General features: G+C 43.1%; 1 protein-coding gene across 1 annotated transcript in view; it reads right to left on the bottom strand.

The window, feature by feature from the left end:
* B4GALT5 (beta-1,4-galactosyltransferase 5) overlaps window positions 1-15,502 on the bottom strand; it is a 74,795-nt gene that overhangs the window by 18,790 nt on the left and 40,503 nt on the right. The window contains exon 2 of the mRNA XM_044440243.1: window positions 7,568-7,702. Within this exon, the coding sequence (XP_044296178.1) occupies window positions 7,568-7,702 (135 nt within the window). The remainder of the gene's footprint in view (window positions 1-7,567; window positions 7,703-15,502) is intronic.

Here is a 15,502-nt window from a genome sequence, read left to right as displayed (position 1 = left end):
TAATGTTTGGCGAAAGTGCAAGGATTCGCCCAAGTAGCAGCTCTACATACATCGTCCATTGGTATACCCGATGCAAAGGCCAATGAGGTAGCCACAGCCTTAGTCGAATGGCCTCGAGGGGTATTGGGCAAGTCGATATTGGCCAGTTGGTAAGACAGGGTGATGGTATGAACTATCCACTTAGAAAGTCTCTGCGGAGTGACAGGGGTACCTTGGCCCCTGGTAGCATATTTAATGAAAAATCTATGTGAACGTCAGATAGACTCAGTCCTGGATCTGTAGAATGCTAAACAGCGTCAAATGTCAAGTGAATGTAATGTCCTTTCTAACAGAGTAGACGGAGCCGGAAAAAAGGCAGGTAAAATAATATCTTGCCCCATGTGAAAGGGTGTGGATACCTTAGGCAGAAAAGATGGATCGAGCCGCAGGACAACCTTTTCTCTATGAAAATTGAGATAAGGTGGGTCTACGTGCAAAGCACAGAGTTCGCTGGCCCTCTGGGCTGAGGTAACCGCAACTAGGAATGCTGTCTTCCATGAGACAAGATGTAAATCGACTGTGGCCAACGGTGAGAAAGGAGCTCTCGTAAGCGCTTGCAGAACAACAGAGAGACTCCAGGTGGGCATTACTGGTCTGATCGACGGATTCAGATTATAAAGTCCCTTCAAAAACCTTTTAATAGTATGTTGGGAGAAAATGGACGAACCATTCACCATACCCTGATGACAGGCGATGGCTGCCGTATATACTTTAATCAAAGATGGTTTCAGTCCAGAGTGGTGTAATTCCAGGAGGAACTGAAGAATTTGAGGAATTGACGATGTAAATGGAGAGAATGAAAGAGAGTCAGCAAAGGCGGAGAAATGCTTCCATTTAGCTTCGTAAGACCTCCGTGTAGAAGGCTTTAAAGCGGAGTCCAATATGTATTGAATGTCCGGATGAAAGGCTGTCGGATTCGATGGCACAGTAGTCGGATCCAACAGTGCTGGTGCAGTGCTGTCCACAGCGGATTCGGAGGTTGCAACTCTATTGGGTTCAAAAGTAGAGTTTGAACCTTTTGAAGTAGTTGTCGGTGTAGACGTAACAAGGACAGTAGTGGATTTGAAGGTCGGATTCGAACCCCTTGGAGTAGTGACTGGTAGAGACATAGTGAAGTCAGCTATTGGATTCGCCACGCTGTTAGTTTTAATGATAATATATCTGGGTGACGAAGTGCACCATCTTTCTGGGTTATCAAGAATGGGAGCGGTGGAAGATGTAGGTATTCCCCGTGAGAAATGTCCAGCAGTGTGGGAAACCAAGCTTGGCGTGGCCACCAAAGAGTAATTAGTATCCCTGTGGCCCGATTGCAAACAATCTTCGCTATGACTCTCATAACCAGCGGAATCGGTGGGAAGGCATAGAAATTCAGATTGTTCCATGGAATCATGAAGGCGTCCCCTAGGGATTCGTGTCCGATTCCCACTCTTGAGCAGAAAGTCGCACACACCTTGTTCTGTTGTATGGCGAACAAGTCCACGTCGGGGAACCCCCAGCAATGGAAAAGGTTGTCGCATGTCTGGGGGTCCAGTTCCCATTTGTGAGAGATGAGCACGTGCCTGCTGAGAAGATCTGCTTCCACGTTGTCTGTACCGGCCAGATGGACTGCTATTATCGTAATATCTCTTCAAATGCACCAGTCCCAGATCTGCATAGAAAGTCTGGCCAGGGTTGGAGACTTGGTCCCGCCTTGCTTGTTCAGATAAAAAACGGTGGCTATGTTGTCCGATGTTATCTGAACAACCCGATTTTGAAGAACATCTTCGAAAGAGCGTAGGGCTTTGAACACGATCAACAATTCCAGGAAGTTGATATGCTTCGTGGATTCTTGATGAGTCCACGTGCCTTGAGTATACAGGCTGGAGCATATCGCTCCCCAACCTAGAAGAGACGCGTTGGTACCAACTGTAATCGATGGGCCTCGGGACCTGAAGGGGACCCCAACAGTCAGATTGGTCGGGTTCAACCACCATATTAGCGAATGGAGGACCGAGGATGGGACTCGAAGGAGTTTCAACGGTGGATCCCTCTGTGGGTGGAACACTTTGTTGAAAAACAGCTGCAACAGATGGAGTCGCAGTCTGGCGTGTGGCACCACTGCAACGGCGGAAGCCATATGTCCTAGAAGTCTCTGGATGGACTTCGCCGGAACCGATCTGTCTCGACGCATTCGATGAACATAGCAAGTGAGAGTCAGTTGTCTGTCCTGAGGGAGGAACGCCTTTTCCAACGTCGAATCCAAGTGGGCTCCGATGAACGTAAGCTTCTGTACCGGAAGGAGAGAAGATTTCTCAGTATTAATGCAAAGGCCCAGGTCGTCCAATAAGGCGCAGGTAATACAGATAGAAGTGAGGAGTGCTTCCCTGGACCTGGAGACTAGGAGCCAGTCATCTAGGTAAGGATAAACTTGTATGCCCTGGAGGCATAGATAAGCACAGACAGGGGCCATGCATTTAGTAAACACCCTCGGAGTGGTAGCCACACCGAAAGGTAGAACCATGAATTCGTAGAAATTCGGGGCAACAGCAAAACGAAGGAAACGTCTATATTTGGGATGGATTGCAATATGAAAATAGGCATCCTTCGAGTCCAATGAGGCAAACCAGTCCTCTTTCCTAAGCAGCGGCAAAATATTTTGGAGAGTGGTCATTCGAAACTTCCTCGTCACGATGAATCGATTCAGACCACGCAAGTCCAAAATTGGATGTAGGGCACTGTCCCGTTTGGGAACGGTAAAGTATCTAGAATAGAATCCGTGATGCCCGTCATATTGAGTTACTTGACGAATCGCTCCTTTATGAAGAAGTTGTTGTATTTCATTGAGCGGTACTGGTGTGCAAGATGTAAACCGAATTGGACTTGATGGAGGAATGGTGTCGAATTCTATCCTATAGCCGGGCTGTATGATAGATAATATCCATCCATCAGATGTGATGGACTCCCAAATGGGGAGTTGGCTTCGCAGCCGGTCCCCAGATGAAAGGGGGGTGGGTATAGGATAGAAGAATGGTTCGCCAGTCCTGTCAACGCTGCCTCCTGTCATCATATCGGCGACGGCCCTGCTGGTAGCGTTGCTGGGGCTGTTGTCGACAGCGCTGCTGCTGTTGCTGTTGCCTGTGCTCAGGCTGTTTCCTGGGATGATACGGCTGTCTGTAGGGCAGACGGTTCCATGGCCACTTACGCCTCGGAAGCGACTGGAGCTCCATTCATCGGGCCGTCATGCAGAACTCATGAAGTTTTTTAAGTTTATGGTCCATCTTTGAATGGAAAAGCCCGGACCCATCGAAGGGCATTTCCTCGATGCGCCGCTTGGTCTCTTCGGGGAAGTTGGCGCTCCTCAGCCACGCATGCCTGCGAAGAGAAACGGCACGGACGAATGCCCTCGAGTTAGTGTCCACATGGTGCCTGGCTGTGGACAACTGTTGCACCGCGACGTGCATTGCCTCCTTAATCAAGACTTTGGCCAATTCGCCTTGTTGGTCTGGGAGGGCCGAGACGACGTTGTGGAGGCGCTGCATTATAAAATACTGGTGTCTCGCCAACATCGCCTCGTAGTTTGAGATACGCAGCCCCAAGCCTGAACCCTCTTGGCCAGGGAGTCGATCTTGCGGCCCTCCTTATCTCGCGGCACAGTGTGACCCCTTGCCTCTCTTCCCTGGGAGGACTCCACCACGACTGAGTTCGGCTTGGGCTGTCAGAGGAGGAATGGTATGTCCTCCTCCCGAACCCGGTACATGGCTTCGTACCTCCGCAATGTTGGATGAGGGTGAGAGGGCAAGTCCCAGGGCTGCGTCATCGCCTGCCGTAGGGTGGTGATCAAGGGCAGGATGATGGAGGTGGACTGCTCCCCGTGGACATCATACGACTTTATCTGTAGACGGTCCTGGCCGCTGGACAGCGTTGATGTCCAGGAATTGTAAGAGCCTGGACATCAGCTCCGCAAAAGAAACTTGCGACTCGTCCGGTGATGCGGGGCCCTGGGAGGTCACCATGATGTCGGGAGAGGTAGAATCGATGTCCGAGTCATCGGAGTCTGCGCCATAGTACGGAGGGGCCGAAGAAGACTCCACTGGAGAAGTGGACCAGCTGCTTTCATCCCGGGGTACTGGGGATGTGTGCCTTGAATCTAGAGGCAGTGGACGATCATGAGAGCGTGGTGGGGACCGATCCCTCGGCGCGGGATAGTACCCAGTCGAGTATGGCTCGCCCCAAGATGGGTAGTAGGAGTGATGCCAGTCCTCGAATCGCTCGGATCGCTGCTCGGATCAATGCTCCCTGGAGCAGCTCCGGCGGGACCTGGGCAGGGATTCAACGACATCCGCCTCCAGTGTGGCCATGGGCATAGGCGTTTGTGACCTAGCCCTGGGGGGAGAGTCCTGAATCTCTCCGTCAGAGATTGAGCCCCGCTGGAGAGATGGAAGCAGTTCGGTTGGGGGGTCAGCCACACAACAGGGAAACCCTTGAGGGGTAACCCTCATGGCTGCCTGGAGCGCTGGCTCGGGTGGGGTCGGTACGGTGGTTGGCGCCAGTACCGATGCTGCCGTCGAACCCAAGACACGGTGTCGGGGTTGGTCCGGATCCTTCACCTTTCGGGCCGGCTTAGAGGGCTTCTCTTTCCTGGCCTTTTTGGCCGATTTGTCAGCATTGGCATGCTTGCGCTTCTTGCTTTTCTTTTTGGGAGAAGCTGGTGGGGCCCTCAAAGTAGAGGCACCTTCGTCCGACAGGTGGGAGGGCGCGACCACTGCAGCCGGGCCAGGCTTCGGAGCGGTGACCAGTGGGTCGGACTGCATAATAGCCTGATCCCACAGGAGCCTCCGGAGGCGGTTCTCCCGATTTTTTCTGGCCTGCTTGGAGAAGGCCAGACAGTGGGAGCACCTGTTGGTCCTATGCCTCTCCCCCAAGCAGAGGAGGCATAGGTCATGCGGGTCAGATGGTGACATCTTCGACCCACACTCCGCACATTTGCGGAAGGCCGCTCGCTGCGCCATCGCAAGAAGAAGAAAAAGGGAGACAGTGCAGAGGGTAAGAATTTTTTTTTGTTGTTTTTTTTAGAAGAAGAAAATATAATGGTAGAACAATAGAACTGCAGAATAACTAGAGCTAAGAAGAACTGTAGAAATAACTAGAGCTAACAAGAACTATCAGGGATATAAAACTGGGAGTAAAAGGAGAAAAAACAGGTTACGAGTAACGATCAAAGCGATAGTCAAAAGCGGCACGAGGCACAGTGAACGGCGGTCGCAAAGACTGAACAAAATGGCGGACGCTCTGCTCTTTATAGGCTGTGGGGGAGGGGGAGCGGAGCTTTTTCCCACCAAAATAAACCGTTAGCTTGTAATCTTCTGGCCAAAGGCACTGCGCAGGCGCAGCACCCATATGTGTGATGCACAGAGGCCACGACGAAGAAATTAAATTACATTGCTCTAGGACACTACGTAACACTTAAGACAAAGCAGATGTTGCAATTAAGGGTTCTGTGTCAACACTAAAAAAGGAGGGTTTCTATGAAATATTCTACCCACTTGAGGGTGTAATAAACATAAACATTATTTAGAACACTAGTGCACGACCATCATCCCAGCTCATAACATGTATGCAGTGAAGTACTCTGACCATACAAACATGGAATGCAGACATGTGTGAATGGTGTGTGTCCATTTGTGTTTAGTCCAGACATAGCAAGCCTATCTCTTCCCTACCCTTACTGAACATCCTACAAATACTGCAAAATGATTTGTGTGTTATTAGACTTCAGCATTAAGTATAATCGGGGAAGACAGATCAGGTAGATCTCTGACAAGTCTATGGCTCAAAGGTAAGATATACTATGTTTCCCTACAGAAATTAAGAAGCAATATGAATTGCATTCTAGTTGAGATTCAGTTCTTCAATTGACTCCAGACATCTTTCCAGAATCCACAAATGGAGCTAGGGAAGGGTTTGTGAGCCTGCTTCTATAGTCAAACTGGACCTTCAAGGTCCAACATGAAGTTTAAGATATTACCTCCCCTCATGCATCCTCTCCATCTTTCAAGTTCTAACTAAAAACTGGGTGGAATAAAGATCTTGATAAGCTTGACTGCTGGGTTGAAAGCAACAGAATGAGATTCAATAAAGATTCAAGTCTTCCACCTAGGAAAAAGAAACCCAATGCATCGATGTAAGATGGGGAACAGGTGGCTCAACCGATCCAAAAGACTTAGGAGTTATTGTAGACAACAGGTTATTTTTATTTTTTATAAGATACAAATACAAAAACCATATAATAAAGAAAAAACACATATTACACAAAATAAAAATTAAAAAATAATTGGAGATACCATTTCTCCTTCCATTTCTTTGCTATTAACAATTTTGCTGAGGATATAAAATTTATTATTAATTATTTAATATTCCATTGCTTTTCACAAAACATTAGTAACAATGCTATTTCAGGATCTGCTTCAGTTTTTAAGTTCAATGTCTTACTAATATCCTTAAAAATCAATAACCAAAATTTCTTAATATTTTCACTTTCCCACCACATATGGAAATAAGTATCCGTATTTCATCCACATCCCCAAAATAAATTAGAATATTTATTATCCACATAATAAATATGCTAATGTGAAATATCCTGAGAGAAATGGGCACGTTCAGCCTTCAGAAGAGAAGATGTGGGGGGGCATGATATCACTCCACAAGTACATGAAAGGCTGTCACAAAGAGGAAGGTCAAGATCTCTTCTTGCTGATACCATAGGACATGGAATAATCAGCTCAAGTTCCGACCATCCAGATTCAGGCTAGACTACTGGCAGGACTACAAAATGGCCATCCAAAAGATATGGCATGAATTATAGAACTACTTCTGGATTTATTTATATGTCAGTGTGGTGTACTGGTTAAATATATGGGACTGTGACTCAGGTGATCTGGGTTCTAGTATCTGCTTAGCCAAGGAGATCACTGGTTAACTTAGGACTAGTCACAGACTCAGCCCATACATCATAGGAGGAGGAGCATTGTGTAAGCTGCCTTGGGTTCTTTGAAAGGACATAAGGCAGGCTATAAACATAGATAAATATACATGTGTTATTGTTCAGATACTGCATTTTCATGGAACTACTGGCTTGGTGCATTCATGGCTGAGTTAACTGTACCTTATGTACCCTTTTATGTTTCTTTTAGAAGTAATGACAGAAGCTGCCTCCAAGGAACTGGTTTAGGATTAATGGCAGTTCGTGTCATTATCTGCAAGTTTAATCTCTCATATAAATATAATGGACTAATACTCCATATTGGTGTAAGTTCCTTTTTCAGGTAACATATCAAATATTTAACAGGAATGGCCACTATCTGAGGGAAGTTGGGATTTAAGAGGCAAAGTAGTGCCTTTTACCCTCAAAGGTAAAGTGCAGACTTCAGCAGTTTTATAAATGCCATCCTCATCACTGAATCTCTTGAAACTTCAGACAGTGCAGCTCACAATCTCCTAGGCTGCAGGTGCAAATTTAGTTCACACAGGTGACAAGGTTTATAAAATATACCTGAATCATTCCCACTGCTGTTCCTCTTGGCATAGGCACTGCGGACCACCTGTTCATAAACCTGAGCTCCTATCGTTCTCATGTTTTCACGAATCATGATGCCTTGAGCTTGCATCATGAAGAGGTAGGTGTTCACTGCAAAAAAATTAAAGATTAGATTAGTTAGAATCTCTCCGTGGAAAAAGAAAAGAAGCTCTGAAGGTTTTAGAAACTACTTCTGTATCATTATCACTATTATAATACACATTTCTTATTTACCTTTCAAAACTGCAGCATTCCCAGTGTTTATTACAAAAATGAAAACTAAAAACAAAACAAGTAACTAGAGAGGCTCCAAACAAGTTCAAACAGTATAGCTACATTCTAAGAAATATGGTTTTAGAAAACTTTAACCTGGCTCAGATGACATGACAACCTATCATATCGCTTTCCATATCACTTGTTGCATGTCTCTCCTCCTTCCAGCTTTAATACTTCTTTTATGCCTCGCTACTTTTTTGCCTTCAAGGTTTGAGATTTTTTTGATGAAGTAAGCAAGGGAGAACTTACATATATCTGCTCATAAGTACTATGCAAGAGAAAATCCTCCTTTCTAAGCTAGTGATGCCACACTAAAAACCATTCTTGCATGTACACACACACACACACACCTTCCAGGTGTTTTGTATGGATGTCAGTTGGTAGTACCTAGCTTGTATTTATACCTCAGGTATGAGCTGCTAATGTAGCAATTTACAGATCAAGCCCATAGTTCATAAAGACAGAGAAACATTCATTACATGAACTGGACTCCAAAGGGAGAGTGGATTAGTTTTCTTTTAAAAAAATGCATCATAGATATTACATAGTTGTATGAAAAAGAAAAATCTAAAGGTAGACAGGAAGATATGACCAGGTTTATTTAATTTTTGAAACATTGTCATGCTCAGGGTGTTGCAATAAAGAATTTCACCTTTTTATGGAGCGAGAAATGCCTGACATTCAAGCTGAATTCCAAAAAGAGGCATCTGAGATCTTACTGGAAACTTATGTCTGTAACTGGAGTGCACCAAAGAATTTCAGAAGAAGAGTAGATATTTTATGGACTACAGAAAACATCTGATTGTGTGAATCACGAGATGCTATGGATGGTTCTTAAAAAATGGGGATGCCTCATTACTTGATTGTCCTGATACATAACCTCTATTAGTTACTGTTAGAACAGAATATGGAAAAACAGAATGGTTTTCTATAGGCGAAGACATGAGATGGGGCATATTTTTTCTCCCTATCTTTTCAATATGTATGCATAACATGTCATAAGAAAAGCTGGATATGAATCAGAGAAATCAGGTCTAAAAATTGATGGAAGATGAGCCAATAATTTAAGATATGCAAATACCATATTACTGGCAGAAAGCAGCAATGCATTGAAAAGTCTCCTGATGAACAAGAAAGCAGTGAAAATGAAGGACTGCAGCTAAACATTAATAAAAATCATGACTACAGAAAATATACAAATGTCAACAATGAAGAAATTGAAATTGTGAATCATTTTGCTTATCTTGGCTCAGTCATCTAATCAAAGGGCATTACAACCATGAAAGTGAAGAAGACTGTGACTTGGAAGGGCAGCACTGAATGAAGTAGAAAAGAGAATCAATGTAAAATTCTGGTTACATTCCTTAACTTAATAAAACCAAGAAACATTTCAAATACTAAAGACCATAAGCTTTATAAAAATGTAACATGGACTGGCTGATGGGTAATGTTGTACAAACCCAGACCAGTTTCCCCAAGGTACTTTGACTGTGGGCAACAAGCCACTCCAACAACCAATTGACTATTGTAGGGCTTGCTGTATCCAGTGTGTTGTCATGTTATCCAGCTCTGGGTGGCTGAGCCCATCAGGGATACAGGGAATCAGCTACTAAGCCCCTTGGCAAGAGCAGTGACAATGCTTTAACATACTCAATAAGAGGCTCCTGGCTGACTGCTAACACCAAACACCCCCAAATCTGTTGCACTTGGGAGCAGCTGGCCCTGGTTTCACTCCTCTGCTCCCCACCAAATGCATTCTGGGCTCTCTCAGACTATTTTCTTCAGATACTGTGAAGATTGGCTTGAAAGCCAGCTTTTGCTATTCTCCTTTTGACAGTCACTGCAAGCCCCTTAAAAACCCCAAGCAGCACCTTACTGGGCTGCTCATGACTGTCTAAGCCTTTTAAAAATTGTGCCAAAACCAAAATAAAATAAAGTCAAAGGGGTTGGGGGGAGAAATGTTTAACTACCTTTGAACAAGTGCAAATCTTCACAGTTACATAAACACAGGGATTTGAAGCCTTGACTGGGGCAATGTCCCCAGGGGAGGAATTGCCTACTCCAAAGATGCAGCAAGTATAAGCTTTTCATATTGCCCTGAAGAGGCTTCAAACAGTCTCCCTGACCCCAGGGAGACAAATTTTTGACAACTGTCAAAAGATTATTTGTCAAGAGAAACCAAGATCCTTGGGATCTTTACATGTAAGCAGGAAGTGTTTGGCAATTTGCATCTCCTTCACAGGAGGATCCTTGACTCCCTCCCCCCACCCCGCATCCTGCTGCATTGTTTGCATTTATCCTAAACGTCTAGGTGTTTGAGGCAGGTCTGAAAGTGCACCTTCCATTTCCTAGGAAAAAGGAATTTTGAGAACCATCTGTCAAAATGCAGGGAAGTTTTTGATTGGAACACGTAACTGTAAATGTCCCAACTATGGGATGGGTTCATGAAGGCATTCCCAAGTTTGTTCACATAACACAGATGCTAAATTTATTTGATGTTCTTGCTATATATAGGCAGATTTCATACATTAATCTCCATATGAACAGAAATGTTACAATGATATTTGAACTTGCTTTTGTTTATTAAGCTAATACAGATCTCTCATATTTTTATGTATTTTATGGCCATGGATGGCTGGAAATTTAGTAAAATTACAGTTGCAGTTCAGATCCTTTAGACCAGGGGTCCTCAAACTTTTTCAACAGGGGGCCAGTGGTGTGCGCAGGCCACCAAGGCGGTGCTGGCGGGGAAGGGGGGGGCAGGGCAGTGAGGAGACGAGGTGCATGTGAATGCGCGCACATGAGGTGAGGTGGGGGCAAGGGGAGCACGGGGTGAGGCGCCAGCTTGCTCGCAAGGAGATCGTTTTCTCCTCGCAAGTCCAAAACAACCTCCTCGCGAGCAAGCCGCCACCAGGTGCGCAAGGCAAGTGCAAAACCTCTGGAGGGGATGGTTAAATGGGCATGGCAGACCGGATCTGGCCCCCAGGCACTAGTTTGAGGACCCATGCCTTAGACTGTAGCAAGTTGGTTTTTATAGCCGTGCCAAGAGAGAAAGCAATGATATCTTTAATGCATGGATATTGTAATTAAAAGTAAATGGAATCAAGTTATTAACATGAAGGAATACTTAAAACACACTAGGCTTGATATATGCCTCCTGGCAACAAGCAAGATGCAAACATAAATATACAATGATCAGAAGCAAGCAGAATCCCATTAAATATTACTTAGTTGGGATGTGAGGAAAAGTATTCTACTTAAGTAGATTATAATCTTACAGATCCAAATATTTTTTATTTACAAGAAATATCATTCCACTCCTATTGCCAATAGGCTTTCCACTTAGATACATTAATAAAAACAGTTCTGTGCTGTATTACCTATAGCCTAACCTAGGCTAAAAGTTATAGCATAGTACCAAGTAAATAACAACTTTTATTCATATTTGTTAGTTTAGAATAAACAAGTTGGAAGAGAAAATCTTGAGATAATGTTGGCAAAGTTAGAAACTGCCCTGTATGGTTCATGGTAAAACTTTCAAGGTGTAAAATCCAATGCATGTTTAGATAGAAAAAGAAGTCCTACAACTGAAGAATGTTGTGAGTTACTTTTCTGATTAAGCATGCATAGTATTGCACCCTAAGAGAAGGTGCAGTTTCCTTAATAATAATATGCATAGGAAAATAAAAATTAATTACAATTTATATGGACAGTACTGGGAAAAGGTACTGGTTTATATTTTAAAGGTTTTTTTCTCCTATCAATGTTGGCAAAACACAGAATGTTTTAAAACTCAGACCTACGCCACATCCTCAATCTGCTCAAGAGATATTTAAAAAACACCCAGCATGCACCAGAACAAACCACAATGGGCTGCTGTGGTAAGGCAGTTTCACACATACACACATGATTTATCCCATTTCAAACGTACACGAAATGTGAATGTACATCCAAATATTTATCTTTATTTATCTTAATATTTATATATTGCCCCATTCCCATAGGCTCTGGGTAGTGTACAATAAAATAAAACCAACAGTGAGTAATATCGACTAAGATAACATATTAAATAAAACTGACATGAAAACTAATCTCAGAAGGTCTGTTGGAAGAGATTTGTTTTGAGATCCATCCTAAGGGTGGGAATTTGGGAAATCAGACAAGACTCGTGGCAGACCATTCCACAGCTTAAGGGTTAAGACTGAAAAAGTCCTGTGACATTAATCTTACAGAACCAGACTTAAGATTATTCCCAGAGGACCTTAGCTGGCAAGGTGGAATAGATGGGCAAAGGAGCCCCCAAAGGTATTTTGGACCCAAGCCACATAGAACTTTAATTACCAACACCTTGTATTCTGTCTGACAGCACATGCAAGGATTTTAAAATAGGTGATATGTTGCTTCTCCATGAAGTCCTAGAGACCAGCTTGGTTGCCGTATTTTGTATTTGTTGCAGTTTCCAGAGCAGGCATGAGGGTATGCAGAGAGTATTGCAGAAATCAAGCCTAGAAGTTACTAATGCACGTGCTACTGTTTTCAGGTCATTATTCTCCAGAAAGGGATGCTCTTCACCGTGTCTTCTATCTGTGCTCCAAGCATCACCATCTGGAACTGACCTGAGAGGTAGGAATGGAACCACTGCAAAGCAGTGCCTTCAATTCCCAATTCCCTCTGAAGAATACTATGATCAATTGAAGGCCACTAAGAGAGCCAACAAGGGCACAGTCCCCTGTCAATTCTGGGTCACAGATAATCCACTAGAGCAACCAAGGCAGCCTCAGCTCCTTGTCCTGCTCTGAATCCAGTCTGAAACAGGTCCAGAAAATCAGTTACACTCAGGAGCAGCTGGAGAGATACTGCCCTTTTGATCACTTTACAAAGAAATGGTATGGCTAAAGATGTTAAGGTCCAGGAGGTTCAGATTAGGTTTCCTGAGGAGGAGCCGTATAATAACCTCCCTCAGGCAGACAGGAGCCCTGCCCTCTCTGAAGATGTCGATGTTAAGTCATAATAGCTCCCCTCAATGCTTTCACCCCCTACACTACCAGCCAAGTTAGACTCTGATCAAGAAAGTGGTTTTTCTCACCAGTCCAAACATCCTGCCAACAATCATCAGGACTTGCAAATACCTCTTTCCCACAAACTGAAGCTGCTTCAAATGTATGAAAAGGGGAACCTCTCATTCCCTTCCACATTCCATTGCACTTTTATTTATTTTGTGGAGGGAGGGAGAGAAAAATATCCAACACAAATCTGACTTTTATAAGCCATCCTAAGCACTGCAAATGCAGAGGAAGATGAAATAGAAATGCACTAATACATGCGTGGCTTGGCTTGCTTTCTTGACTACTATTACTCTGTGACAGGATTTATAGCATGCGATTTAGATCAAAGACTGCAAAATACAGCATCAAAAAACAAAATAGCAATACAAACAGTAGACGAATCATTTTGCTGAAGAGCAAAAAGGATTCATCACAAGCAAATAATAAAATAGCACAAAGGCCTGCATCTATCACAGTCCCTGCCTTGGAAAGCAAGTAAGAACTCTAAAGCTCCAAGCTAAGACTGTAGACCCTCATCAAATAGTTAACATGTTGATTTAGGCTAGTAACTAAGAAAAACCCATGTGCTGGCTGTCAAAGTAAGGGTTTGCTGTAGACAAATAGTTATATTCCTCAAAATCCTTGAAGGAAGAAAATGAGAATCCAAGAAACGTTTCTAGATCTGGAAGCGAGGATTGCACATTTTATTTTTTCATTCTATTTAAGAGTTTTATACAATGGGAGATCATCAAATTTAAAAGTGGAGTCAGAAATGCATAAAGATGTAGTAAAAAAATCTAATTCAAGTACAGAGGATCAGCTTCATTATTATACACATTCTGGAAAGTCATGTACAGTCTGCTTCTGCCACTGTGGAGAGACCTCAGAGACCAATAAATAAGAAGCAGGTGGTACCGAGGCAGTTTTACACAACTCCCAGTTTCATGATAAAAACTTGGAAATCTTAGCTTTCATAACAGAAGAATACTATTCTAGCCTTTAATGTGAAACTTTATTGGCAAGGGACAGAAGCACAAGATACCTATATCTTCTGATACAATTTTATATGCATAATACACTCAACTTATTTTAAATGAATTGTGTTTTCTGAACACATGGGAGCCAACAATTGAATCAATTCCCCCTAAAGTTGCTGCTATTTCTGGTCCAGGGTTATTTCCTCTGAGACCTGTCCTGGCATTAAACAGCAGAGTAACTTTTGGCACTTTCTAGTAACTCTTGTTTCACTGGATTTTTATTTAAGCTGCCTTGAGAACTTTGATTAGGAGGAGTAAAATATGCTAAATAAATGCATAGGTCAACAATTCAAAACATGAGAGAAACTATTTTCCTGAACGTGATATTCACAGAAAAGGTTCAACATTTCTGACATTAAAAAAAAAAAAGGAGGGGGGATGACCACAACTTTCAACTTCTATGTAGAGCTGCCCTTAAAGACAATTCCGTTCAGAAGCTGCAGCTTGTGCAAAATGCCGTAGCCAGGCTGGTAACTGGTACCAGAAGATCTTGAACATATATAACACCAGTTCTGGCCCATTTGCACTGGCTGCCTATATGCCTCTGATCCAATTTAAGATGCTGGTTTTATCTTCTAAAGCCTTATATGTTGGCCCGGGGCGGGCACAATACACGAGGGAACACCTCTCCTGACTGCAATCTGTCTGGTTACTATAATCAACATGTGAGGCCTTCTTTCATTGCCACCTACAATGGAGACTCGGTTGGTAGCAAGAAGGAGGGTCTTCTCTGTGGTAGTCTCTAAATGATCTTCAGTCTGAAGTTTGCTGGAACGAACTTTACTATGCTTTTAACACCAGGCTAAGATTGTCTTCTGTTCAGAGGCATTTACCAGCTCTAAAAAAGCCATAGGTGTGTATGTGTCAGTTGTTTTAGGCGGCCAAGCTTCTAACTAAGATGGAACTAGTTGCTAAAATTCAGTTTTTAAAAATTAGTGAATATTTATGATGATTTAATTGTTATTTATATTTTATATTATTTTATGAGCTACTGTATACTATCAAAAGAGCTCCATCCATTGGATAATGAAGAAATAAAATTAACAATAGCTAATATTAAACAACAACAGCCTGGCAGCTACTGTGTTCAGACAAATACCATTCAAGTAAGTACTGCCAGTGGCATGCTAGTGTGGTGTAGTGGTTAAGAGTGCAGGACTGGAACTCAGGCGATTTGAGTCCTAGTCTCCGTTCAGCCATGGAGCCAAGTAGGTGACTTTGGATATGAACCATGCATTCAAACCATGCATTCTCAACAGTTTTGGGTTCATTCATTACTTCAAACTAACACAGGCAAAGCCGAAGTGGCAAGTTGCCTGTCACCAGGATGGAAAAAAATAATGATTTTTTAAAAATCATTTTAATTTAAATGGGTTTTTTAAAATTAAATGCTTTTTGCAGAAAAATATATCTAAAAATAAAATTCTATTTAAGATGAATTGTGGTCACATGAGGCTGTATATTCATGCAACGTTTACTTTTTTACAGTGTTTACATTCCATCAATCCATTCACAATGTCATGCTCTTCCAGAAGTTTCTGTAATATTACTGG

The sequence above is a fragment of the Varanus komodoensis genome, unplaced genomic scaffold, assembly GCF_004798865.1.
Source record: "Varanus komodoensis strain SLA01 unplaced genomic scaffold, ASM479886v1 scaffold37, whole genome shotgun sequence".
NCBI classification, from domain to species: Eukaryota; Metazoa; Chordata; class Lepidosauria; order Squamata; family Varanidae; genus Varanus; species Varanus komodoensis.
Note: the sequence above shows the minus strand (reverse complement) of the source record. Positions and strands in the feature narration are given on the sequence as shown.